General features: G+C 51.2%; 2 protein-coding genes and 2 long non-coding RNA genes across 14 annotated transcripts in view; 1 reads left to right on the top strand and 3 right to left on the bottom strand.

The window, feature by feature from the left end:
- The window catches only part of ARFGAP3 (ADP ribosylation factor GTPase activating protein 3), a 56,407-nt gene extending 40,526 nt beyond the window's left edge, over window positions 1-15,881 (bottom strand). The window contains exons 1-3 of one of the 2 annotated variants that reach the window (XM_003481526.4): window positions 15,673-15,881; window positions 10,760-10,878; window positions 2,642-2,714 (exon numbers count right to left, since the gene is read on the bottom strand). In XM_003481526.4, the coding sequence (XP_003481574.1) occupies window positions 2,642-2,714; window positions 10,760-10,878; window positions 15,673-15,741 (261 nt within the window). In that variant the 5' untranslated portion in view covers window positions 15,742-15,881. The remainder of the gene's footprint in view (window positions 1-2,641; window positions 2,715-10,759; window positions 10,879-15,672) is intronic. The other variant, XM_021091419.1, reaches the window with a different exon arrangement.
- On the bottom strand, window positions 14,441-15,666 carry LOC110260620. Its single transcript, XR_002343867.1, has 2 exons — window positions 15,408-15,666; window positions 14,441-14,904 (listed from the first exon to the last, which is right to left on the bottom strand). It is a non-coding gene; the product is annotated as an uncharacterized LOC110260620 (long non-coding RNA).
- LOC110260619 lies at window positions 15,978-26,006 on the top strand. The gene is made up of 2 exons (XR_002343865.1): window positions 15,978-21,023; window positions 22,701-26,006. It is a non-coding gene; the product is annotated as an uncharacterized LOC110260619 (long non-coding RNA).
- Window positions 24,844-27,017, bottom strand: part of PACSIN2 (protein kinase C and casein kinase substrate in neurons 2) — a 131,798-nt gene continuing 129,624 nt past the window's right edge. For 5 of the 10 annotated variants that reach the window (XR_002343861.1, XR_002343860.1, XR_002343862.1 and 2 more), the window contains one exon: window positions 25,564-26,578. Coding sequence is in view for 5 of the 10 variants with exons in the window: in XM_021091424.1 (XP_020947083.1) it covers window positions 26,466-26,578 (113 nt within the window). In the remaining 5 variants the exon portion in view is untranslated. Of the gene's footprint in view, window positions 26,579-27,017 lie in introns of all 10 variants that reach the window. The other 5 variants (XR_002343859.1, XM_021091423.1, XM_021091420.1 and 2 more) reach the window with 2 other exon arrangements.

The following is a 27,017-nucleotide window of genomic DNA, read 5'->3' as shown; positions in this document are numbered from 1 at the left end:
TAACGTGGCGATCAAAACGCTTATGGCATGCTATGAAAGATTTTTTTGAAAATATGGGGAAAACCAAAATACTTTAAACCATGAACACTTTTAAAATAGATTTTCCCTTGTAAAAGGGGTAATATCTTCCACAGACATATCATTACTATTTTTGGAAAAGTGGCCATGAGAGTTGCACTACAAAATGCAATAAAAAATGAAATAACTGGCCCTTCCTTTTTCCACTAAACCACCTCCATCATCCTGAATGCTATTTTGGGAGATGCTTTCCACTCAGGACCTAAAAGGACCTAACTAACTCAAGGAATCTGCTTCAACTTGGACTCCACTAAATTGGAGGTTTTGACAACTGGGTTAGAGCCACGCTAGCCCTCACCTTGTTTGTCACCGTTTCTTTCTCAGCGGAGATCACACATAGGCAAGGCGATAAGACAGATGCTCAGACAACTAGAGGACACTGCTTTCAACCACCCCGGAAGGATCTATGCATAGACCTGAGTTATAGCATTCATGCTTCATTATTGCTCAGTGGGTTAAGGATCCGGCGTTGCCGTGAGCTGTGGTGTAAGTCACAGACATGGCTTGGGATCCCGTGTTGCTGTGGCTCTGGTGAAGGCCAGTGGCTACACAGCTCTGATTCGACCCCTAGCCTGGGCACCTCCATATGCCATGGGTGTGGCCCTAGAAAAGGCAAAAAGACAAAAAAATATATATATATATATATAGTATTCACACTTCATTAAAGCAGGTGTGAGCAAGCCTTTTATCAACCCAGTTGGATGAATAATGGCCTGAGCACCCCCGTGGACCAGACCCTGTCTGAGTTCTTTGTGGGTACCACTCCCTCAAAGCCTCATACTAACACTTTCAGACAGTCCCTCTTACAGATGGGAAAACGGAAGCAAGAGAGGTTCAACAACCTGCCCAGCGTCACACAGCAAAGCCAGGGGCAGGGCTGGCGTTCAACCCCAAGCAGGACACTTCTAGCTCCACTGCCTGAGCTGAACCACCCCTGACGGACCCTTCCCCACCCTGTTCCCGCCTCCTCCGCTGGCTGAGATGAGAAAGCAGCTCTTGGCAGTGGTGCGGGGGACTCTGCAACCTCAGGAGGGCTTAGGAGTGAGGGCAGATACAACCAGAGCCACGGGATTGAGCTGAGGAGCAAGTCTGTGGACAGACTGACCACGGGCATGGCTTCCTGTTAACATGTCTGAAATACTTAAGGCATGCAGTCTCAATGGGGAAAAACTGTTTCTTGGAAAGAGAAAAAACCCCACAAAACTTAGTTCACCCCTACCTGAAAAAAATCAGATTCCTTAGTATTTAATTTCTCACACTAAATCTAGTGTAAATTTAAAATAAGCTAACATTAATTGTTCTGCTTAGGGACTAACGACAAAAGGCTGAGACACACTGAGCCCAGGGAATCTGGTATTTTATTTTATTTTTAGGTTATTTTATTTATTTATTTATTTACTGTCTTTTTAGGGCTGCACCGGTGGCATATGAAGGTTCCCTGGCTAGGGGATGAATTGGAGCTGCAGCTGCCAGCCTACGCCTCAGACAGCAACACGGGATCCTAGCCATGTCTGTGACCTACACCACATCTCGTGGCAACGCCAGATCGCTGACCCACTGGGCGAGACCGGGGATCGAACCCGCATCCTCATGGTTACTAGTTGGATTCGTTTCCGCTATGTCATAACAGCATTTCCCGAATCTGGTATTTTAAAAACTACTATTTTAGATTCATAATTTTAATTTGAAATATTCAATTGATGCTAGACATATTTTTGTTTGAAATGTATACAAATTTGATTTCTTATACGTTGAATGTTTAATGGCATGTCTAAGTGAATTCGATTCACTCAATCTATGCCATTTTGGCATATATAATGGTACTTTATATAAAGGGTGATTTTGCTGGCTAGATTTGTAAGGCTGCCAGTTTAGTGTTTTAGAAACCAGGTATACTGAGTTCATAACGAAGTTTAAAATGTCTGTGGATCCTTAGCTAAGTCTGTAAATGAGGTTAAGGAAATTTGCCCTTTTAAAATTATCTACTTATGAACACGTAAACAATTTTTACGCAGAAATCACTAAGTTTATAGACTGATACATGATCTTCACATACTGAATTTGAGGATGCGGAAAACATGTGTTTTAATGTACAGATTTAATGGATAAAATTCAGATAAAAGCAGCTAGAGGCATCCCATTCCGAGTACAAACGTCACCCCGGGACACTGAAAAACTGTGTTGTCATAAAGCTTCCCAGTTTCTCTACATCGTCGCTTCCTGTTTTAACTTTCGTCAAAAGCAGTTATCCCCACCTGTTACTTTCTTGTTTATTCGCGTCTTTAACGGCCCTCTGTCTCTGCCTGGGGAGGGGTTTCGTTCGTCTTTAACGGCCCTCTGTCTCTGCCTGGGGAGGGGTTTCGTTTGTCTTGTCTGTTGCTGTATCCTAGCCCAGAGCTTTGTGTTTATTAAGTTTTCGGTAGATTTTTGGATAAACAAGCCAGCTGGGTCGTCCAACTCCTCAGCCCGTCCTGTCCTCCCGCTGCCCAACAGGCCTCCCAAACTCTCACATGGAAACCAGGGCAACACACATTTACACAAGAAGGAAAACAGCAGAACTTACTGCACTGGCATTTCCTCCAACTTGCATGCATCGCAGCTGAAACCAAGACCAGTTAGAATCCAGCTCTGTAGATCTAAATGGAGAGAATATTCTTCAATGTTAGCACGTTCTCTTCCCTAGAATTAAGCCACTAAACTTTTGAGAGTAAGATTTCCTTGATCTTCGGGATCCTGGGGAATTCGAAGTTTGTGTTAACAGTGACCCGTGCTTCCAGGATGGTGGCACCCCGGGGTTTGTGACAGTGGGTAAGAGCCGCTCCTGGCCCCTCTGCCCCTTCCTAGAAGCCAAGGCTCCGATGGCCCCGACCTCCTGCTCTCCTCCACGCCTGGCCACAGGCAGGCCACGCCAGGCAGGAGCACTTCTGCTGCTGGACTCCAGCCAGCCATCTCCTCCGGGGCACAGGGACGTGACAAGCTTCCTGGGGCTGCTGGAGCAAGGTCGGCTCCTCACCCAGCATCTTTAATGGGCTGTGATCTACAATTTGGTCATGGGTCTGGACTCAAAACAGACGTACTGTTCGGATTTTTTTCAGGTCTGCTGCTTGTCCAGTTTGACCCCCAACAGGGCCCAGGAGGATGCTCACATCTTATCATCGAGTGGAGGGACCCACCTAACAACTCCATCATCCGGGAGGGGGAAAATTCAGGATTTAACGCTGCTGAAGTGAAAAGTGCTTCCTACCCCACCACACCTCATGCCTCACTTCTCCGTAATCTAAGGCCAAATCAGAGCATGGTAAACGCAATAATTATAGTCCCCAAGAATAAAAACTCAACAGGAGGTCACTGTAAAGCGAGATATGACAGCCAAACAATGTTGGAAATATTTCTATTGCGTCCATAGATATGAGCAAAATGCTTTTCCCACATTTGACAACAGCTCGTCCCACCCGAAGCGGAAAGGAATGTGGACACTTGTAAATGGAAACAGGTGGAAAACCCTTTAAAATGGAGAAGGTAGAAAAAAGAAGCTTCAGATTTACCAAAAATGTCCTTTTATGCTGCCTTCCCTATTTCTTTACTCTCTCTGCCTACTGGTATCGTTCAAGTTTTGTAAATGTTAGGATGTTATTTTGAAGCCAACGGCTACCTTAAGATTAAAAATAATACTAATGCACAGAAGGTCCCATCATGGCTCAGCGGAAACGAATGACTAGCATCCATGAGGAGGCGGGTTGGATCCCTGGTCTTGCTCAGTGGGTTAAGGACCCGGCGTTGCCGTGAGCGGTGGTGTAGGTAACAGATGCAGCGTTGCTGTGGCTGTGGTGTAGGCCGGCGGCTGCAGCTCCCCTAGCCTGGGAACTTCCATATGCTACAGGGTGTGGCCCTAAAAAGACCAAAAAAAAAAAAAAAAACCCAACAACAACAACAACAAAACTAATAGATATTATTGTGACATATACCTGGGACAAATCCACTTCATGTAGCATATAAAAAGTAAAAATTAAACCATACTTTATAAGAAGCAGACAAAAAACTCTTTTTAGAATTTGATTACCAAGCAAGTAATCAATGAAATCTCTTCTCTGAAAGATCCTGCTTAATCCTCACACTTTCATGAATCCCCCAGGTGGGGTCACAGAGTGGCAGAGTCAACAGCATCGTCTCTGGAGACAGACCGAGAGCACAAATCTCAGTTCTGCCCTCACTAAGCTGGGTGGCCTTGGAGAAATTACTTAACCTCTCTCACCTTACTTTCCTCATCTATAAAGTATCATCTAGTTTCCTCTTAGAGAAACTGAATAAGCCAATTTCTGAAAGGTGCGTAGCCATGGTCAGTATCCTATGTCTAAAATTCTCACCACCACCATCATCAGCATCACCACCACCACCCTCACCCTCAACATCACTCTCCTCATCACCTTCAACATCATATCACCCTCAACCTCACCACCAGCTTATCATCATCACCCTCAATATTATCATCATCACCTTCGACATTGACATCACCTTCACCATCATCGCCGCCACCATCATCATCATCACCCTCAACATCACCATCATCACCCCTGACATCACCACCACTACCATTATCATCACCACCCTCAACATCACCACCAGCTTATCATCATCACCCTTAATATTATCATCATCACCTTTGACATCACCTTTACCATCATCGCCGCCACCACCATCATCACCCTCACCATCATCATCATCACCCTTGACATCAGCATCACCATCATCACCCTCACCCTCAACATCACTCTCCTCATCACCTTCAACATCATCATCACCCTCAACATCACCATCATCACCCCTGACATCACCACCACTACCATCATCATCATCACCCTCAACATCACCCTCAACATCACCACCATCATTATCATCATCACCACCTTCACCATCATCATCACCACCATCATCATCACCCCTGACATCACCACCACTACCATTACCATCATCACCCTCACCCTCACCATCACCCACTCTCCTCATCACCCTCAACATCACCACCATCATTATCATCATCATCACCCTCAACATTATTGTCATCACCATCGTCATCAACACCTTCGACATTATCGTCATCCTATTGTTATCATCACCCGCACCCTCACCCTCATCCTCATCAATATCATCACCTCAATATCATCATCATCACCACTATCATCATCACCCTCAACATTATTGTCATCAACATCGTCATCATCACCTTCAACATTATCGTCATCCTATTGTCATCATCACCCTCAACATCACCATCATCACCCTTGACATCAGCACCACCACCATCATCATCATCACCCTCACCATCACTATCACCCTCAACATCGCCACCATCATTATCATCATCACCACCTTCACCATCATCATCACCACCGTCATCATCACCCTCAACATCATCATCATCCTCACCCCTGACATCACCACCACCATCACCACCATCATGGTCATGACCATTAATTACCATTACTGTCACCATCAGACTGTCATCATTGTGGTGACTCTGTCACACTGTGTTGTAAGCAGCAAGCTCCAGAGGACAGGAATGGCCCACATTTTTCTCTCAACTTCTAGCACAGGCACATAATAGGTATCTGAATATGGGCTGACTCAAAACATTTTTAAGTGTCCTAAAAGTGAGGCTATAAGTGCTCAGATTTGTAATCTGCCTTAAAACTTTTTTTTTTTTGGCTGAGCCCATGGCATGTGGAAGTTCCTAGGCCAGGACTGAACCTGCACCATGGCAGTGACCCAAGCTGCTGCAGTGACAACACTGGATCCTTAACCTGATGCACCACAAGAGGACTACTGCTTTATGATTTTTAATCCTAAACTATCTTTTAAAAAAATAGCCAAATACGTCTATATACATCTTAGAAAGGGAGACAAGAACAAATTGTTCTTGAATTGACCTGAAAGGGACTCTCTCTCATAACACTGGAATTTCAAAATAAAATTTCGAAATTTTGAAGATAATGGACTGAATATAGTCAAGCTTAAGGAGCCAACTGAATTGCTAATCATTTCTCATTTCTACAGGAGGAGGTAACCAACTATCTATAGATTGATTTTTTTTTTTTTTTTTTTTTTTTTAGAGCTACACCTGCAGCATATGGAGGTTCCCAGGCTAGGGGTCAAATCAGAGCTGTAGCTGCAGGCTACACCACAGCCACAGCAATGCCAGATCCCAGCTGCTACACCACAGCTCATGGCAACGCCAGATCCTTAACCCACTGAGCGAGGCCAGGGATCGAACCTCCGTCCTCATGGATGCTAGTCTGATTCGTTTCCACTGAGCCACGATGGGAACTCCCTTGTAGGTTGATTCTTACCTTTAGATTAAGAGAAGGGTGAAAAGTGAGAGTCTGTGAGAGTGAAAAAAGTAAGTCAGAGAAAGTAAGAAAAGTTAAAGAATTAGTGTCAGTTTAACAAAATAGCTCCTTTTGGCTCTTGAGTTGAGAAAACTGAATACTGTAATGGAGCTTTTTTAAGCAAATGTTCCTTTAATTGCTTTTGTTATATTCTTAATTATGAAAACATTTTATTTCTATTTGAAAAAACAAAAAACCAAAATGTTTCCTATTAACAATTAGGTAAATGAAAAAACAGGTTTCCCACAACCTTGATAAACCTTATATATGTCAAGACATAATCTCTTTAAAAATTGCATAAATTAGCTTCACTAACGGCTGCCATACTCTGTATTTTTTTCTAAACAGAGCACTTAAAGTGTTCGGAAAGTTTTGAAATTAGAATGAATCTCACAAATAAGCATGACAAAGTCATCATGTAATAAAAAATTTTGAATGGAGTCAATTACACCATAATTAATCTAGACTCTTACAGACACGCCCAGGAGCAGCTTCCGGGCAGCCGTGTGTTTATAACTGGCTTAACTGCTTGCTATGAGGTCATGAGAGGTGTTATCTTCCCAAGCTTACATCATAAAATGTTCTCCCCTTGCATCCACTGAGCAGGTACCCAGATACCTCAGATCTGATCATGGTCAGCCTGCTGGGGGCTCACCACGCACCAGGCTCCCTGTGAGGTCATTTGCTCACTCCTCCCAAAGCCCTGTGATGGGGAGAAGCCTTCTCATCTCCACTTTCAGGGCAAGGAACCTGAGACACAGGGAGGTGAGGAGCACACCCAGAGCTGGGCAGGCACGGCGTCGGATCAGGCCCCCAGCAGCATCCTTGCTCCTAAGGCCCACCCAGCACTGCCTCCTGAATCTCTGGGGCACCCGCTGTGCCCCCCCACCAGCCCCCCTTCCTGTATACACCCCTAAAGGCCTCAGGAGTAAAGTTTAAGCTCGCAGCCTGGCAGTCAGTCAAGCTGCTGCCAAGGACCCCCTGACCTCACCCTTTGAATCTTAGTTCTCCTGATTTTCCTTTGCTACTAAATATTTCTTTTTCCCGCTTCCCTACCTCTCCTTTTTTATTGCGCCTGCAGCATGTAGACATTCCCAGGCCTGGGCTCGAACCCTCAGCACATCAATGATGCTGAATCGTTCACACTAGGCCACAAGGAACTCCTTCTCTACTTTTCTTTCCTTTTATCTTTTCTTTTTTTTTTTTTTTTTGGCTGTGCCTGCAGCCCCAGGGAGTTCCTGGGCCCGGGATTGAACCCATGCCACAGCAGCAACCCAAGATGCTGCAGTGACCATTCTGGATCCATAACCCACTGTGCCACCAGAGAACTCTGGCACGACCTGCTCTTAAAGCCTGAGAGCTGACTTCCTTTTTGCCCTGTCCTGTCCCCGTTATCAAAACCTCACCAGACCGTCTAAGTTCACTGCACGTGTTACCTCCTCCTTTAAACTTGCCCAATTTTTCTAACCACAAGTAGACACAGTGCTGAGTTTCCTGATGGCTCAGGGGTTAAGGATCCGGTACTGCCAATGTTACGGGCTCAGGCTTGATCCCTGGCCTGGGAATCTGAAAGCATGGTCCCCCCCCACGCCCAGAAAGAAGTAGATGCAAAGCTCTGAGTCCATCTCTAGCTTCTTGTTTAGGTTGTATTTACGCCTGTCCCTACCCCCAGCCCAACAACAGCAATGCAAGGACCAGACTCCCTGCGCCTGTCACAGCTCATGAAATACTTAGCAGTGAACTTGAGAGGAAACCCAGCCAGAGGGAGAAGAGCCAGAGGGACAGGAGCCACAGTCAGCTCCCAATGCAGCTTGCCGTTTCCACGGACGCCTCAGCTGCCTCTCCCTTTTCCCTTCCCAAAGCCACAGTTGATAAATGTTTTCCTTTGTAAAACTGTGGACTTGAAATTCTACTTAACAAACAAACAAACAGTGCCTTTTCAATCAACACTCCACCCATGCCAAACTGTTAATGTCTCCACGTCTGGGAAATGGGACTGCGTGTGTGTGTGAGCACCCAGCAAGCGAGCGGCTGGCGGGCAGCGGGAGACGGAGAGGATGGGACGGGGTCTAGAGCAGGGACTCGCATTTCCTCCTTGTTTTTAGTCTGTGCCTGCTCGCAACATGCCTAAGCTTCCTGGCCAGGGACTGAACTCGCGCCGCAGCAGTGACCCAATGGATCTTCAACCACAAGGCCACCAGGGAACTCCCTTTCACTTCCCTACTTTGTATACTCTGGGACTGTTAGGATTTTTTCCCCCGAGGAGCTAATACTCATAATTTTTTTTAATCAATAAAAAATGTTTAAAGAGTAGCCCTCCACCTCTAAAAAAAAAGGAAAAATTCTTAGCACCCTTATCATCCTTGGCTTTATCTTGCTCTCGGGCTATATGAGAGTGATTTTTTTTTTTCTCAAATAGTTGTTTCTGAATCATTTATAAGCATCGTGATTCATACAGTTATATTTATCTAACTTTCAAGAGGGTAGTGATTAAAGCTGCAACAGCCCAATCAGACCCTGCTGTCTGACCTCGCCAGGCTCTGGGTCAGCCCTGCCCTTGGCTGGGGAACACCCGGTTTCCTGGAACGGTTTACACTGGTAGCGTGTGGGGCAGGTTCGGATGGGCGGGGCTTAGCGGAGGGAGCGAGTGCAGGAAGAGGGACAGGGCGGTGACAAGCTGTCACACACGGGGCCCAGGTGTCCGTCGCGGGCTCTGGGCGCGGGGCGACCCCAAGTCTCTGCCGGTAGCATGAAGAACACACCTGTCCTGGCAACCAAATCCCTGCACATTTTACAAAAGCGAGGAGGACGCGAGAGCGTAGGATGAATGTCTGAGACCAGCGTCTAAGAGAAAAGAAAAGACGACGGGACACTCGCGGACACTCTGAAACTAGGCAGAATGAACGCACGCGAGCGCGCCTTTCTCTAAACAATAACCTATGGAGCTACATGGCTTTAATATTTAGTCCCTTGTGTCTTTATAAATTGATTTCTGAAAAAAGAACCCAGGGACGTACATACAGTTTTTGTAGGCTAATACATTAAAAAGAAAATTATGTTATTAGTATCTAGTTTTTGTGCCAGCATACCGGAATATCTTTTTACCAATGATAACAGGTGTTCCCTGCGGGAGCAAAAGCTCTGCATGGTAATCACGCTATCGTGTCAATATTCCTCAGGTCATAATAGAAAATGAAATTGCTTGCTGGCATTTCAAACAGCCTGCCTGCCTCGCTGGTTCCTTCCCCAGGGGAGGAGGTGACCTGACGGGGGAGGCCGGCTGGGCAGAGCTGGGCACGGCCGCCCAGGGGGGCCCTGCACAGGCCACGGCTGCCAGAGTGCAGGCCTTGCTCTCGGCCTCCAAGCCCTGAGCCTGGCCGGGATCCTCTTCGTATTTCAATGCGCCTTGCTCCACACCAGGGCGCATCTAGCCTCCTACTGGCCCCTAAGGCTGTGTCTGGAGCCTGATGCCCACGAGATGCCCACAAAGGTCCCACAGAGGCTACGACCAAAGGGGTCAGAGTAGAGACAGGCCCCACGCAGCCCAAGTCCTCCGATTAAGAAAAAGAGACTTGCAGGAGTTCCCGTTGTGACTCAATGGGTATCCATGAGGATGCAGGTTCGATCCCTGGTCTTGCTCAGTGGGTTAAGGATCTGGCGTTGCCATGAGCTGCGGTGTAGGTCGCCGACATGGCTTGGATCTGGTGTGGCTGTGGTTGGCAGCTACAGCTCCGATTCGATCCCTAGCCTGGGAGCTTCCATAAGCCACTGAGTGTGGCCCTAAAAAGCAAAAAAAAAAAAAACCCCCACTTTCACACTCAAGCCTTTGACATGGCCACTAAAATTCATGCAAAAGCCATTCCCTCAGACTTTGCTCTTAGTGGCCTTGGGAGCCAGAGCTGTGGGCCGCGCTCCAACACGGGCCTCCCGCCATCGGCATTAACCCTCCACCTGGTGGAGTGACAGACGGACCCACCGCGACCAGGTCCCCTTCTCCCAGAAGGCAGCAGGGCCAGACTACGACTCCTGCGTGCTGCTAATCACGAGAGGACGACGGAGGAAAAGGAAGTAGCGTCTCGAACCCTGGGTCCTGCCTTCAGCACCCCTGCCTCCCGTCTCACACAGCCCCCAGGACAGCAGCCGGAGGGAAACCCGCTCATCCTCCCAGGTGGCTTGAGTGTGGAAGGTCGAAATCGCCACGACTCATTTCCAAGCTGTCATGTCACTGGACGTCGAAGCGAACAAAAAGGACAAAGGAGAGAGACCGGCCCCCCCGGGGGGGGGGAAGGTCCACCTACCGAATAAAGCTCAGGTGGACGCCGAGGGACCGGTGCGACCCCGAGCAGTCGATGCAGAGGAACACCCCGTAGGTTATGCTGGCCCAGCTGGGGTTCTTGGCACCACAGTCAAAACACACCTGGAAGAAAATTTTAAAATGCAGTTAACGGCTTCATTCTTCTTTGCCAAATGAGCCATCCTCGAAGCCAACACACGACTGAGCTCGAAAGCTGCTTCACCTTTACACTTGAAACCGGTTATTAGAAAATGTGGCACCTAGACTGTCTAAAAATCCCCAATTTCCATTTCCCTCATTATTATATTACATAGAATCACATAGCAACAGGCCATCAACGTAGTGCATTCATTATATCACAAGTCACACGTTACTGCCTGTCTGTTACAACCCACACACGCGCTAAGGCTGCGGAGTGAGGAGACTCCGAGTGTTCACCATCTCGAACGTGCCTCACGCGGGACGCAGCAACAGGGCTCCTACCGGTCACCAAACGAGCACGAGGCGGGCTGTCCCCTGCGCAGAACACTAACGGCCTCCCTGTCCCCGACAGCGGCTCTCAACCAGATGGCAAGTGTCCATGCCATTTCCTCTCTCCGCAGCCAGACTCCGAGATGCCCCGGTGACCCTGCCCCCTGGGACTCCCACCCTCACGTGTGAGCCCGCTTCGCCCAGCTGGGGCTGCAGGACCGACGATCACACGGCAGAAGCACAGGCACGTCACTTCTGGGTGTCGGTCATGAAAGACACCGGGGCTTCCTTTCTCTTTCTTGCCATCGCCCTCCCCTGGATCACGGGCTCTGGGGGACCTTGGGCAGCCCAGGGCAGAGGCTCCAGGGGTGAGGAACTGAGGACTTTAGTCAAGAGCCAGGGGGGAGCTGGCCACCACGTGGCGGAGTCCCAGGAAGCCCCAGGCTTCGGGGGATGGCGGCCTCAGCAGAGGGCCTGGGCCTTCCTTCCCCAACACGGGGCTCAAGTCCACGTGCCTCATCAGGTAACAGCAGCACAAGAGGGCTTCAGAGCACACAGTGCTCGTCCTGGAAATCAATTCTTACAATTACTTAGAGTCGGGACAATGGGGTAGTTAAAAATTCCACTACCAACAGAATTGTCTTTGTTTTCTGGGGGAGGGGAACATATTTTATCCAGCTGAGCCACCCCCAGATTCCTGACCCTCAGAACCTGTGTGAGACAACTTAGGTTTGTTGTTTTAAGATGCTGAGTCCAGAGTGACCGGATACACGCCACAGATACTGATACAGAGAGCTGCCCCCTGTGAAGGGGGTCCTTTGATAACACAGGTGACAACCAAGGAAGCTGCCCCTCCTGCACTGGGGGTGCCCCGAGCTCCCGTATCAGCCCAGAGCCCCGATATAGTGACCGCTCGATAAATGTTTGCTGAATAGACCTGTGTATTTTTTTTTAATTTCCCACAGAGCCTGAAGAATAGTGACTTGCTCATACTAAGCATTCAATAAATATGTTAATCAAATGAACAACTTATATAAAATTATTACCCACACGAAACTCATCACCAGCCCCCCCAACACTGACTACAGTCAAACATCCTTCATCCGATAACAGGACATAAAAGTACTTTAAAATACATAGTGCTTGTCATGGAAATAATATGTGTAATTAATTAAAATCAGGACAAGTGAGTAGTAAAAATTCCACAAATAGGAGGTTTTTGTTTTTTTTTGGCCACACCCACAGCACATGGAAGTTCCCAAGCCAGGGATCGAACCCGTGCTACAGCAGTGAGCCAAGCCAGTGGCGACAATGCTGGATAGGAGGTTTTTTATTTTTATTTTTTTTCCTCCTAATATTTTTTTATTTTGATGTTTGGAACTATTTTCTTTTTTTTTAATTTTTAAATTTATTTTTATTTTTTCTTAGGGTTGCACCTGCGGCATCTGGAAATTCCCAGGCTAGGGGTCAGACTGGAGCTGTAGCTGCTGGCCTACACCATAGCCACAGCCACAGCAGTGTGGGATCTGAGCTGCATCTGTGACCTACACCACAGCTCACCGCAACGCCGGATCCTTAACCCCCTGAGCAAGGCCAGGGATCGAGCCCACATTCTCATGGGTTTGTAACCGAATGAGCCACAGCAGGCACTCCAGGAGGGTTTTTTAAAGCCCCCACATTTTAGGTACACTTTATAGGCAGAGCTGCCTATGTGAAAGTGGCCTCAACTACAACCATCAACAAAAATCTGGCTCCTGGCCTTTCGAGGGCAATAAAGACCAAAGATACATGTGGATTTTCCGAGGCCCCTCACCGGGACAGGTTCACCTCAAACACGCAGGAAGAGTGATGAGGGGGTGACAACTGACATGGCAGGTGCCAGCCAGTCCCTTCAGTGTTTATGAACTGCCTGCTCATTGCCAGACAGTGTGGCAAACGCTCAGGTATGAAGAAGTGGAGGCGGCACTGATTCCACCAACACTTGCTGAGCCCCTACCCTCTGCCAGGCCACCGAAGCAGGAGAAAAGGACGTGGAAAGGAAGACGCCTTGTGGCAACAGCTGTTGGAGTAAGGAATCCCCTCCCGCGGAATGCGAGACAGAGGGACCAACTGTGCCAAGAGCGCTGTCCCTCTGTGAGGGGTCATGGTCATCCCTCCCTTACTCAACCAGCAGCGGTCAGCATCCATGCACCTGGCACTCGAGGAGAGGATGTGCAAAGGTGGCCTGCGAAGAATCAGCCCGCGGGGCCCACAGTCCGGCAGCCCCAGTGAGCAAGACAGCTTGTTATAAGGTTGAATCTTCGTAATCGAGGACGAGATGCAAAAAGTTTTCGAGACAGTGTCCAGATGGCAGCTGGGATCTCAAGATCAGAACCTAAAGGGCAGCAAGTGGCCAGAGCCTGTGCAGGAAATGACCCTTGGCAGGGAGGGGACCCGGAGATTGGGAGCACACAGCCCAGGGCGGGGGAATCTGAGAAGCAGTGGCGCAGTGGTTAACGAATCCGACTAGGAACCATGAGGTTGCGGGTTCAGTCCCTGCCCTTACTCAGTGGGTTAAGGATCCGGCGTTGCATGAGCTGTGGTGCAGGTTGCAGACGCAGCTCGGATCCCAGTTGCTGTGGCTCTGGTGCAGGCCGGTGGCTACAGCTCCGATTGGACCCCTAGCCTGGGAACCTCCATATGTTGCAGGAGCGGCCCAAGAAATAGCAAAAAAAGACAAAAAAAATAAATAAATAAAAAATAAATAAATAAATGTTTTTCTTGAATTTTTTTTCCCTCTCTCTCTTTTTTATGGCTGCACCCACAGCACATGGAAGTTCCCAGACTAGAAATCGAATCCAAGCCACAGCTGTGACCAAGGTCACAGCTGCAACAAGGCTGGATCCTTAACCTACCCTGCACAGTGGGAACTCCTTGGATTTTCTCATGTAAGCCTCACAATAACCCTCTGAATTAGACCCAGCTCATGCCCATTTTCAGATGAGGAAAAAAGGTATAAAGTCGTCAAACAACCTGCCCAAGGTGACACAGTTAGAAAGTCACAGGATCTGGATAAACATTTACAAGAAAGCATACACGTCCCTCAAAAGTGTTTTTGGTATCAACTCATTGACTTATTTAAAAGGGGCACCTTCCCTTTGATCAGTTCACACGTTGTGTTTCTGAGATGTAGCAAACAAAAAATATAATTTCCACACTGCTAAGCAGATCTTAATCTAGTCTGGTTTACAGCAACCACTCTTTATAAACAGGTCAATCTACATTTGAAAATCAAGAAAATAGCAAAGAAATTGGCACTGGAGAATTCCTTTCTCCTCCTGACTCTCCTACCGTCATCTTTTTCCTTCTCACTTCTCTTAGGTTGTAAAAATATGGGCTCACCTCCACCTAGACTTAAAACAAAGACATCTAAATTCTGTAAAACTCAGGGACTTCAGGGTCATGACGCATGACCGTACTGGTTAATAGCTGTTGTGGTGGAGGTGACAGGGGGGACCAGACAGAACTCCTGTCACAGGAGCAGAGGGGAGAGTCCATGCTGACACGACAGCCCTTTGCACTGTCTAGGTTCCACTCCGATCTGTGATCCTCCGCGGACGGTGTCACTTTAGCCCCATGCGTCATCCCATCTCCAGCCAGGAGCCAAAAGTTGTAAGAGTCATGGGGGGGAAACAGGCTCTGGAGATGAAAAAAAGAAAGGAAAACCCCAATCTCCAAAGAGACCCAAAGGTTAGGAAGGGAAAGGGTTGTGGTGGGCTTTCTCGTAAGAGAAAAGAGCTCAAAGCCACTGCAGTGACCACTTAGCAGCTTTATCGGACAGGGAAGCTGAGGCTGCCGCCAAAGGGCACAGGGAACAATCCAGGCTCTAACAGGCGCCCCTGAGGAGCTTCAGAGGTGAGCTCGAGGGGGAAAGGGGGTGAGTCGAGTTTTCCCAAGCGCCCAGGGCTACCAGCTGTTGTTTCTGCCCCGTGCACGCTTCCCGGCTGGGTCACAGGTGGCCTACGGTGTCCGGGGTCTGCTCCAGGTCGCAGGAGTCCCGTGTATGAGCCCTCAGTATTCTCAGGAACTCAGGGGCCACTTCACTTTGCCACCCCCAAAAGCCGCCTCCGTCCTCCTTTAAGTTCCTCGGCCCGGTGTCAGGAACCCACAAATGTCCGCCCCCGGGACCCCCAGATGCTCACACTTCCGGCACCCAGGGCCCCTCGGTGCCTGCCCTGCTCTGGACCCCGGTGTGCGCCCCCTCTTCTGCCTCTCCCTTCCTGAGACTGGGGGGGCGGCGCACAGTCTGGACCCAGGCGAGGCCCAGCCGCTGCGGCCGCACAGTGCGACGTGTCACAGGCCGGGCCAGCTCCTCCTCCCGCGGCCGTGGCCACTGCCGCCGCAGGGGCCGCCCGCGGGGTCCAGCAAGGATGCCAAACAAGCCTGAACACGCCCGGCGGCCGTTACCTTGTTGGTGGGCACCGAGCGGAGGCGCTTGAAGATGGTCAGGATGTCTTGCTTGCTCGGGTCCCCCATGGTCACCAAAGAACCGAGGCGCAGCTGGCCCCTGCCAACCGGGAAGGGCAGAGCAGCAGCGGTTGCCGCCTCCAGGAGGTAGACGACGGCGGAGGGGCGGGGCTGCGCGTGACGCTCGACCCCGCCTCTCGATGTCCCCGCCCAGGCCCCGCCCACCGCCCAGAGCGCACGCGCCGCTCTCCCCTAGGGCCCAGGCTCGGGGGGGCCGCCGGCTCCGCCCCTCAGGCCCCGCCCCCGGCGCTGCACGCGCGTGCGCAGGAGTCTCGCTCGCCGTTCGCGCCGGGCTGTGGGTGTGGAAGCCGGGCCCCGCGGAGGTCTGCGCCCACCAGCACCTCAGTGGGGACCACCACGTCGGCTGACCGACTGCTTTCTTCGCCGGGTCTTCTGGCCTCCTCCCTGTGAGGGTGGCAGAACCTGCTCCTCCAAGTGGCAAAGGAGGAACCGAGAGGCAAGGGCCTTCCTGCGGCATCCGGGAGTCCAGATGCTGGGTTCTCTAGTTGCTTTTTTTTTTTTTTTTTTTTTTTCCCGTAAGCTAAAGCTGAGCGCTGAGTGGGAAGCCTCCAATGCCGAAAACTGGTTTTCTTACAGTATCAGTTTGAGTGTGTCAGTGACAAGTAGCAGTTCTCCAGAGGCGAAAGGCGCCGGGTCAGAATGGATAAATATAGACAGGAAAAGAAGCTGGCCTTTTCCTACCCTTACTCGCCAGAGGGTTTTAACGCTTGGAGAAAGGTGCCTCTTCTGCATTAGTGGATGTGGAGCCCCTAGGTAAGGCTCTGCGGCTCAGGGAAGGATAACAGGTCTTGGGGTCAAATGCACGGTCCAGCCAGCTCCTTCCCAGCGCTGTGACCTTGCTCGGGTCACCTCGCTAAAGCTTGGTCTGCTCATCTGTGCAATGGGATGAGAGAGGGGGGATCAGCGCTGAGCAGCACAGGAGAGCGGCTGCCAGGGAGGCCCTGGAAAAGGCTTTGGCAGTGGTCTTTCTGCTTTTAGAGGCTGGGAATTGTTCACTCAACCTGTGTGAGTAGAAACCCTGGGGGAAGTTGGACCTCTGCCAAGGAAGGGAAATTTATTACCTTCCAGAACAGTAAGTTATTTTTGCAGACAGCTCTGTTTGAAAGTTCTTCCTGGTACTGAGTTAAAGTATATACCCTTGAGGAGTTCCTGTCCTGGCTCGACAGTAAACGCATCTGACTATTATCCATGAGGACGCAGGTTCGATCCCTGGCCTTGTTCAGTGGGTTAAAGATCTGGCGTTGCTGTGAGCTTGGTGTCGGTGGAGGACATGGCTTGGATCTGGTGGTGTTGTGGCTGCGGTATTAGGCAGCACCTGCAGCTCCCGTTTGACCCCTAGCCTGGGAAAAACAAAACAAAGAAACTGAGTTCCTGGAATCAGGAGCAGCCTTATCTGATTTCCACCAACCCCTGTAGGCTAAGGCAGCGCACTTGCTCCTGAACTGAACTTGGCTCTTCTTGCTCACTGAGCAGCAAAGCCAATTTACTGATGCCGTGGTGCGTGTTTACTGTAGGCACCGAGCAAGATCCAAACTCCTCGGTGGTTTCCAGGGAAAGAGTTTCAAAGACAACATTGGGGTGAGGGTTTTAGCTCTTGAACTTCCTTCTGATTGGTGGGTGGTGAGTTAACGGGTGATGTTTCAGGAACCTTCTGCTTCCAGCCAGTCTGTGGTCGGTGTGCTTGTGGTCCCCATGCCGTCAACATCCTCCACCTGGGTGGGTGGGGTCTTAGTTTCTGCAGAACAACGCAAAGATATGTATCCGATTGGATGACAGTTGTTACGGAGGAACTGGGACTGTTTTATCGGTGAACTGGTTTCTTGAGTGTTTTTCCTCTGTGTCTTCAGTCCTTTCAGTTCCCTAATTAATAACTGCTTGAATCTGCTCTTTGGAGCTCAGGGAAGTCCTGCGAGACTAAAGCCCTTTTTCACAAACCAGAAATGGGGGACACAGAGGGGCTTTGGCACCCAGGAGAGCCCCACAGGGTCCTGCTTGGTTTCATATTTTTGGAAATTCACAAATGCCCCCATTTTAAAAGGTAAAATATTTAAATAATTATGTTATTGGTTGATTTTTTTAAAAAGATAGAAATTTAAGCTGATATCATTACTTCCTTTAATGGGATAAAAGATTTAGGATTGTCATTAATATTTACGGTATTACAATATTATAAAATAATTGGAAAGTGAAATGAAAACATTTACACAAAAAAACTGTACTTGAATGTTTATAATACATTTATTCATAATAAAAAACTGGAAACAACCTAAATATCCTTCAGCTGGATTAACAAACGTGGTAAATTCATTCGATGAAAACTACCCGCACTAAACAGGGGCAACTTACTGAGGCATGAAACTCTTGGATGGATTGCAGATGAATTAATATGAAGTGAAAGACAAGTTGGTGGATGGATCTCAGATGAATTATGTGAAGAGAAAGGTAAGACAGTCTCAAAAGGCTACACATTGTATGATTCCATCCTTGTGACATTCTGGAAAAGGTAAAACTATGGAAACAGAACACAGATCAGTGGCTCCCAGGGACTGGAAATACAAAGAGGGGTTGACTACAAAGGAGCAGGAGAAATTTGGGGGATTCGAGACAGTTTTATATATGTATATTTGTCTTTTTAGGGCTGCACCAGTGCCATATGGAAGTTCCCAGGCCAGAGGCTGAATCAGAGCTGCAGCCACCGGCCTACACCACAGCCACAGCAATGCCGGATCCTTAACCCACTGAGCAAGCCCAGGGACCAAACCCACATCCTCATGGATACTAATCTGGTTCGTTACCCCTGAGCCACAACGGCAACTCCCTGTATTTTTTGTCTTTTTGGCGACGTCGGAGGCATGCAGAAGTTCCCAGGCCAGAGATCGAACCCCTGTCACAGCAGTGACAATGGCAGATCCTTAACCCGCTGAGCCCCTGGGAACTTCTCTGTATCTTGATTGTGGTGATGATGGATACCTGAAGATATGCATTTGTCAAATTATACATTAAATAGGGTGCCTTTTACTGTATGTAAGTTATATCTTAAAAATGAAAAAAGATGAACAAAGGAAAAGAAAAAAGAAATGGGAAACAAAAAAAGTGCTTGGCAATACGAGAGTTCTCATACACGGAGTATCACGTAGCCACGACACCTTTTTAGTGGAAGGATATTTAGGGACATGGAAAAATGCTCACGATCACATAGTGAAAGAACGAAGCAGGGGACCAAGCTGCATTTAGAGGATGATCCCAGTTTCGTAACACACACACACATCAGTGACGCGGACAACAGAACATGTGCACAGGTGCGAGTGTAGAAAGAAGACGAGAACAAATGCACCTCAGCATCAGCATCAGCAGCATGACCTCAGGATGTCGGGATCCAGGATGGCTTTTCTCTTTTCTTTCTTTTTTTTTTTCCCCTGCCCACAGCATGTGGAAGTTCCTGGGCCAGGGATCGGAACCCGAGCCAGAGCAGAGACTTGCGCCACAGCAGAGACAATGCCAGATCCTTTACCTCCTGAGTCACCAGGGAACTCCAAGGATGACTTTAATGTTTTTCTGAATACTTTTGCTGAGTTTCCAAATTATCATGTGCACCTTTGTTCCTTTTACAGCTACAGAAATGCCATAAACATTGTTATTTGAAAATATTATAGAGGGAGGGAACAGCCTGGCTGTCTTGACCCGGAAGTGGCCATTGAGCTGCAGGTGGTTGGCTGGCAGTCGTCTCACCTTGGTGATCAAGTGCCATAGGGCTGGGGCTGTTTGTTCTCAGACTTCTTGGCCAGGCATTCGGGTTTCATGGAAGCCGCCTGCTGTGCTGCAGGTCAGGGCTTTGGCCCACTGGGAGCTGGCGTTAGTTACCCTTTTCCTTAGAGAGCGATGTTATTTATGCAGGCCATTTGTTCATCCGTTGCTGCCTTCCTTCATTTTCTAACCCTTTCCACAGAGGATTTGGAGGTGTCTAAAACACTGTCAGTTGAGTTTTATTGGATGTTTCAAAGTCGATTTCATTTTTTCTTTTCAGGTGAGCTGCACAAGCACTGGGGCTGGAGGGAAGATTAAGGCTCCGTCTCTGCACTGATGAGCTTGCTGTTCAGTGGGGCAGACAGACGTGTCAGCAGTGACGATGGGTAGGGAGAGCGCATGGGGCGCTGAGCAGGGCCTTTCAGGTGGCTGGGCTCCATCCTGTAGGTCCTGTGGGAATCTGCTAATCACAGCTGGGGACAGGCACGGCCTCCTCCTCAGAGGCAGGCGCCCTCATAGTCCAACAGCACAACCTAGTGGGCAGGGCCTGGCACTGCACGCCCCACGTCGGAATCTAGCTCGGCAGTGCGGTAGCTGTTGCACCTCGGGGAAGTTAGCTAACCTCTCTGTGCCTCAGCTTCCTTATCTATAAAAATAGGAGTCATAATATTTACTCAGTTCATAGAGCTGCTGTGAGGATTCAGTGAATTAATAAATGCTGAAGAGTTTAGAACAGGGTCTGGCACAGAGTGAAATACAAATGTTTATTGTTGTTGTCACTTTACAGAAATGAAGTATTTTACTCAAGGTAATATAGCTAATTAAGGCTCCACAGAGGGGCCAAGTTTGAGTGCAGGGAATATGACCTCACAGTCCAATCCCTGCTCTTAACCACTGGCTTCGTTTTTATGCTTTTGTAAGTTTCAGAGAAAAAAATACTTTGTCAGATTGTGGTGAACCATCCAGCCTCCTTATATATAGTTTCACATATGGATGAATATATGGCTTGAAGGAAGCGTTCCTGCCCATCTGGAGTCTGAATTACTTTGTATCTCTTTTGGCCGCACCTGCAGCCTGTGGAAGTTCCCAGGCCAGGGATCAAACCTGAGCCGCCACAGTGATGATGTGGAATTCTCAACCACTAGGCCACCAGGGGGCGCCGTGTCTGCATTACTTTGGTGGCGGCTTGAGTTGGGATGGTAGCTGGGGTAGGACTCCTTTATAACAAGGTGCCCCCTAGTTGTATGGGTTTTTGTTTGTTTGTCTGTGTTTTCCTTTTTTGTCTGCCCCGCGGTAGGGGAAGCTCCTGGGCCAGGGCTCAGCTCTGAGCTGCAGTTGCAAACTATGCTGCAGCTGTGGCAACACCAGATCCTTAACCCACTGCGCTGGGCTGGGGATCGAACCTGCTTCCAGTGCTCCAGAGACACCACTGATCCCGTTGTGCCATGGAAGGAGCTCCCCCATATTTGTGTGTTTTAACAAGCAGTTTCACACCCTTGATCCCAAATGATGATGAGAAAGAGAAGGTAGGAACCACTTCCCCATTTTCCCCCAAGGGTCGGGGATATGAAGGACTTGCCTGGGGACATAAGGTGCCCATCCAACCTGGCGGGACACCCTCCCTCTACCACCTGGCTGCCACCTACCCCTCTCTGCCCCTTGCATGGGGAATCGGGGGAATAGCCAGGGATGGGATGTCACGTTGGCCGGTGTCCCTCACTCCCTGGGCGCTCTCTGTCCATTCTGTCCCCACCTCCTTGGCCCAGACTGTGATGGATCAGTCTCCGGGTCCCCAGGGCCCAGCTCCTGTGCTCCTGGGTTAGGAGCCTCTGCTGGTCCAATGAACAAATCAGGGAGCGCGTGGAACTGCTGGCAACTTGGGCAGCTCCGACCTGCTCAGAGTCTGGTCCTGCCTCAGCATCACCTGGGGACTTGGTAGCTATGGGAACTCTGGGCCTCATCCCTGACCTGGTGACAGAAACTCTGGAACGTGGCCCCGCAAGCTGGGTTGTAGCAAGCCCTCCAGATGTTGACAGCGGTTCAGACAGCAGCACCTGGATTTGGGCGCCAGAGTTCAAACTCCAGCTCTGCCCCTGACTTGCTGTGTAGCCTGATGCCTCTGTTTCCTCGCGTGTAGGATGACGCTCGCACAGTGTCAGGATGTTTATATGACCCTTTGCCGGGAAAGAGGCTCAGCCCAGGGCCTGGCACGTAGCTGACACGTGTTTAGTCAAAGGCTGGTTAGAAAGAAGCAGGCTGAGGGAATTCCCATTGTGGCTCAGTGGAAAGGAATTTGACTAGTATCCATGAGGATGCAGGTTTGATCCCTGGCCTCACTCAGTGGGTTAAGGATCCGGCATTGCCGTGAGCTGTGGTGTAGGTTGCAGATGCGGCTCAGAGCTGGTGGTGGTGTGGCTGTGGCCAGCGGCTGCAGCTCTGATTCAACCCCTAACCTAGGCACCTTGGAACCTAGGGCCTCGGGTGTGGCCCTAAAGAGACCAAAAAAAGAAAAAAAAAAAAGAAGTGGCAGGCGGAGATGCTGCCTGTGCCTTAGCAGGGCCGGCTCAGCCCAGCTCCCCTGGCCCTGTACTTGGCAGTGGCCCTTCCTGGCAGGGGATGAGCCTCACATCTCAGCCTGGGCCTGTCCCCACCACAGGTCTGGCCTCCGCACCAGGGAGCCCCAGGTCTCCCCACTGAGGCGCTGTGGCCTGGCCTTCTGCTCGCTCCCCCAATGGAGGCCACGGAGATCCAGCCTTGAGGCCCAGAGAGGGGCCCACACCTCCTATAGGTCTGGGGGAGGGGCATCGAGGGGGCAGCTGTCACCCTGAGAGCACAGGGGCTGTAAAAACGGGTGGGGGCACCAGAGCTAGTTTCTGGGGCACCCTCGGGGCAGGGCGTCATCCTGGCAAGGTCTCTGGCTTCCAGACTCCCAGCTCAGAGAGGCTCGGGCACTTGCTCAGGCTTTAAGTCCCCCAGGGGTGGAGGCCCCCGGCCCATCCACGGCCAGCCTGACCTCCCACCCAGGCGGGGCTGCTTCCTGCTGCAGGTGGGGGAACAGTGCAAGGACCCCATCATGTCCCCGCTTAGGGCCTTGGGCCGGGTTGGGAGGCTCTGCTTGTCCTCACTTCCTGAGACTTGTGGGCTGCCCTCCAGAACCCTCCACGCGCTCTCAGGAGACCCTCCTCTCTGCCCCTCCCACCCAGAGTGACCCGCTTCCTCCCTGAGCTCCGGAGACCCTTCCCGGAAGGCGAAGGTGAGTGTGGGCCCTTCTTCGCGTCTGTCCTGGCACCACCAAGTCTCGCACACAGTCGGTGCTCAAGAAGCACCTGGTGGGTGACCACAAGCCAGGAACAGAAAATAGGGAGCCGGCCAACTCCCTGCCAGGCCTGGCTCAGCTCCCCCAGCTTCTTCCTCTGTGACCACGAGCACATCGCTCCTTCCCCTCACTCGCCTCAGTTTCCCCATGAACAAGGGGGGCCCTTCTCACCCCCATCCCTGTTCTGATGGATTGTACGCTGCCCCCCTACGAGCCTGCCCCTGGTACCTGAGGCCTTGGCACAGCCCAGATCCCCAGGTCACCCAGAGGCGGCCAGGCCAGGCCTGGCGGGGGACTTGCCTGTGTTTAGGGGGGTCAGGACACGGGCTGACGCTGTTCCTCCTCAGAAGAACCCAGTGTTTTAGCTTGAGCTGTGGTCAGAGCCCTGTCCTGGTCACTGGACCAGAGCTTGCTTGCCCTCTGGGCGTTCCTGGGTAGCATAGAGGGGATGAGATAGCCCCTCCCACCCCTCAGAGGGGACAGGAGCAGGCTGCTCAGGGCCCCAGGGACCCCGGAGGGTGGTGTGGATGCAGCAGTGATCCAGGGGGAGAAGGGGCAGCTTGGCCCAGGCTATGTGGGAGGGGACAGAAAAGCAAAGAGGATTTGGTGGCCCAGCATGGGGCGGGGGGCGCAGGAGGGGCAGCAAAGGATGCCAGAGGGTCCTGGCTGGGGACGGGGAGGATGAGGTGTCACGCATACTCACGGGAAAAGTGACCACCTCCTGAGCACCTGTGGCCCTTCACCCCTTACTCTACGCCTCCGACCGGGAGGCAGGCATCACTCTTGCCTGGAGGAGACGAGGCCCAGAGGAGAGGGTTAAGGCTTCTGAGCTCACCCCGAGACCAGGACACGCCGGGGCCCAGTGAGTGGTCCCTTCAGGATTCCTTGCAGGAGCCCCGAGGATGACAGGGAGCTGAGAAAAGGGCTTCACTCAGACGGTATTTCCCCTTGACTTTTGAGGGTTCCTCCCGCAGCCCCCGGCTTTTGATCAGCTCGTGGAGGGAGCGAGGAGGGGCTCTCCCCTCGAGACTCCCGCAGATGTGTATTTAAACCACGGTACTGTCCATGGGGCCTGGGGCACGTCACTGAACTTGAGTTCCCAGGCCTTGTGTGTCTTCTGCAAAATGGGGCAACTTGGGCTTCCCCCGTGGGCTGGCATCCCGGTGTAGGAGCTGGGCCAGTGCCAGGACTGGCTGGCCAGCAGGCCCCGGGAGCCGCTGTCACCCCTCCCTCACCCTGCGCCCGTGTCTTTCTGAGGGAGCCTGGGCTGGTGAGGCAGAACTGCTGTCTGCCTTGGGCCACGTGCAGCTGCGACGGGCTCCAGCTCCCCCTCAGAAGTGGGGAACAGGGGCCCCATCACCATCAGGCCGGGTGTGGGTGACAGGGCTCCGTCCTGGGCTCTCTGGGGGCTGGGCAAAGGAACACTGCCGAGGCCGCTGCCCGGGGCGGGGCGGGGGGCAGCCCTCAGCTCTTTTCTCGTTTTGCCCCAGCCTCCTTTTGGCTCAGGTCACCCCAGTGAGGGTGTGGGGGGGTCCTTGGGGGATTTTATTTGGTGCCACGGACCAGCTGGGGCTCCTGGGTAAGTCTGGCCCTTGCAGCCCGTGTCCACCTCTGTATAATGGACATGGGGACACCCAGCCCCCCGGGGCATGTTTGGAGACGGGGAGGTTCTTGGCAGATAGTGTAGGTTAAGAGGCCCGGTGCACAGCGGGCGCTCAGGAAGTGTTCGGGGGGCTCAGGTGGTGAGTGCCCCCTGGTCTGGGCCTGCTGTTCGGCCTGGGGGAGGGGGAAGGGGGGGCACCAGCCTGCTGCCCACACTGCAGCGGGTGTAGAGGAGAGAGGCACCCCGAGGGGTTCAGGTGCCTCAACCCCAACCTCCAGCTTGGGAGGGCCAGTGGGACAGAGACACGGCGCCCTGGGCGGTGGGCTTGTGCCTGGGATCTTGCCTGGCTCCAGAGGTGAACACCCGTGAAGACACGTCTAACAGGCGATGTGAGCGTGAGGCACACGCACAGCACGGACTGTCACACTCATGAGATCAACTGTTTATTGACGTTTTTTTCTAAAATACTCTACATTTTAAAGAAACTCCTACACTGCAAAGACTTGACAATTTTTTGGTAAATCTGTAGCAAAGGAATGAGGATTTCTGCTGGTAAGTTTTCATGACAGACACACACACATCCACTTTCCAAGTAAGACATCAAGCTCCCTGGAAACACTGAACAAAATGCATAGCTTGTGATGGCGGCAGCCATTTCTCAATGTCCAAGTAGCACAAAATAAAGATTTTCCCCTCCCTCCCTGGCCTGTGATTACAGTGTAGCTTCCTGCTCCCTGATGGCTGCGGACACTTGGAGGAGACCCTTGTGCTGGGGGGTGAGACCCAGCTTTTGTCTGCTCGAGAGGGATACGGGCGACTATGAGATCTGCAGCTGCTGCAAGGACACAGGAGCTTGTACAGTGTTCGCCGCGGAGAGGACTAAGGCGGTTATTGGAAGCTGGCCCGCAGCTGGGCAGTGAGGACAGGTCTCCCGACAGCGGGCTCCGCTTCCGAGGCCTGGAGCCCGAGCGCCTGGGCCTGAACGCACGGTCTTCAAGCAGTTTACAAATTAAACCCACTGTCAAAAGCTGTTAAATCTCATTAACACAGTAGACGAGCTCTTTAGATTCTCTGAATATCAAATAACATGTACAGATATACACCAAGACACGAGAGCCTGGTACAAAGCATCTCAACTACAGATGCATTTGCTTGCAAAGTTAGTCTTCTTATTTTTTATTTTTAACCTTTCAAATCACTGATGAAATCGTTAATTTGTAAGAGTAAAGTATTAAGCACAAGTAAGAGTGAAAATAGTTTTTAAATACGGCGACTTTAGCGAGCACTACGTAAGTTACTTCCGGAAATGCCATTTGGACCCCCCACATGCGGAGAGCATCGCAACAGAAACCCAGCCATGTGTTCCGGCCTTCCCGTGCACTCTCTGGCCTAAACATCGTCTGTCCGAGCGAGCTCCCAGCTCTTGCAGCTCGCCCCAGGCAGTGGCACGGCTGGTTGACAGTACAGCATGGAAATAGAGCTGTTTCCTCAAGACTCGTGTACATCGATCTGTGCCATAATTTAAGGATAAATGAATGGAAGAACAGGTACATAAAAAACTATAACTGTACACAGCCTTTAAATTAAAAACCTCCAAGTCTTCATTCAGAAAACGGCATGTAAGTTTGTTCATTTAAGTTGCAGGTGATGGGACTTGTCAGAGAAAGTAACTGGTGGAACCAGAATCAGTGTAGCCCGCCGCTGGCTGGGAAGAGAGGTGGAAGGACAAGGCCAAGAACATACAGATCCATGATAAGCCAGCACACGGCGCGGGGGAGCGGGGGCAGGGAGGGGCCCAGCCATGTCTGCTGTGCTGTCTTTCTTCCTGTGCTCAGATCTCTCCATCTGCACCGAGTCCCAGCTGAAAGGACCCGCTCGTCTGCCTTCAAGAGACACTATGGAGCCAAGAGCAATGGAACCATCATCTTTTGCAGGAAAAGGAGTGGATGCCCCCACGGCTGGCCGGAGGCGCCGCTGCCCGGGGCCTATGGCTAACAGAGCTCCTGGGACCTCCGCCTCCATCCCTCTGCCAGCCAGCCCACTGGCCTGTCACGGGATGGCCTCGACGTAATTCGCTGGGTACAGGCCAACCTGCCCGTTGTCCAAGCGCCCCTTGCACCAGCCCTGCTCATCCTCGTCCTCTATCTTGGTCAGCTCGTCCCCTGCAAGACAAGAAGGGAGTGGCCTTGGTGACCAGGGCCCAGAGGGCCACCCTCAAGTTTCAGCCCCCACCCTGGGCCCACAGAGTCTCCAAGGTGGGCGGGAGGGGCGGGCACGCTCCTGGGGCAACGTGGGCTGAGGGGCTGGTTCCTTCTCAAAGTTGCATGTGCAGCTGCGTGTTTAGCCACAGGGGCTCTTGAGAGATCGAAAGACCCCCATCTCTCCCACAGTGACCCTCAAGCCAGCCTCTCTCAGGTGCCAGTGGGGCTCCCACACTCCCACAGAAGCCGCTGCCGGACTCGTGCGGCCTGACCGCGCCAGGAATCCCTCCTCGGGGTCCCCGTACTGCCGTCCTTCGTGCCCTGCGCCGGGCCCGCCCGACCTTGTCTCTCCTGCAGCCCTCGCGGCCCTGGCCTCGGTGCCTTCGTTCAGTCTGGGTCT

Source organism: Sus scrofa, chromosome 5, assembly GCF_000003025.6.
Source record: "Sus scrofa isolate TJ Tabasco breed Duroc chromosome 5, Sscrofa11.1, whole genome shotgun sequence".
Lineage (NCBI taxonomy): Eukaryota > Metazoa > Chordata > Mammalia > Artiodactyla > Suidae > Sus > Sus scrofa.
The sequence above is the reverse complement of the archived record's forward strand: the minus strand, read 5'-3'. Positions and strand labels throughout refer to the sequence as shown.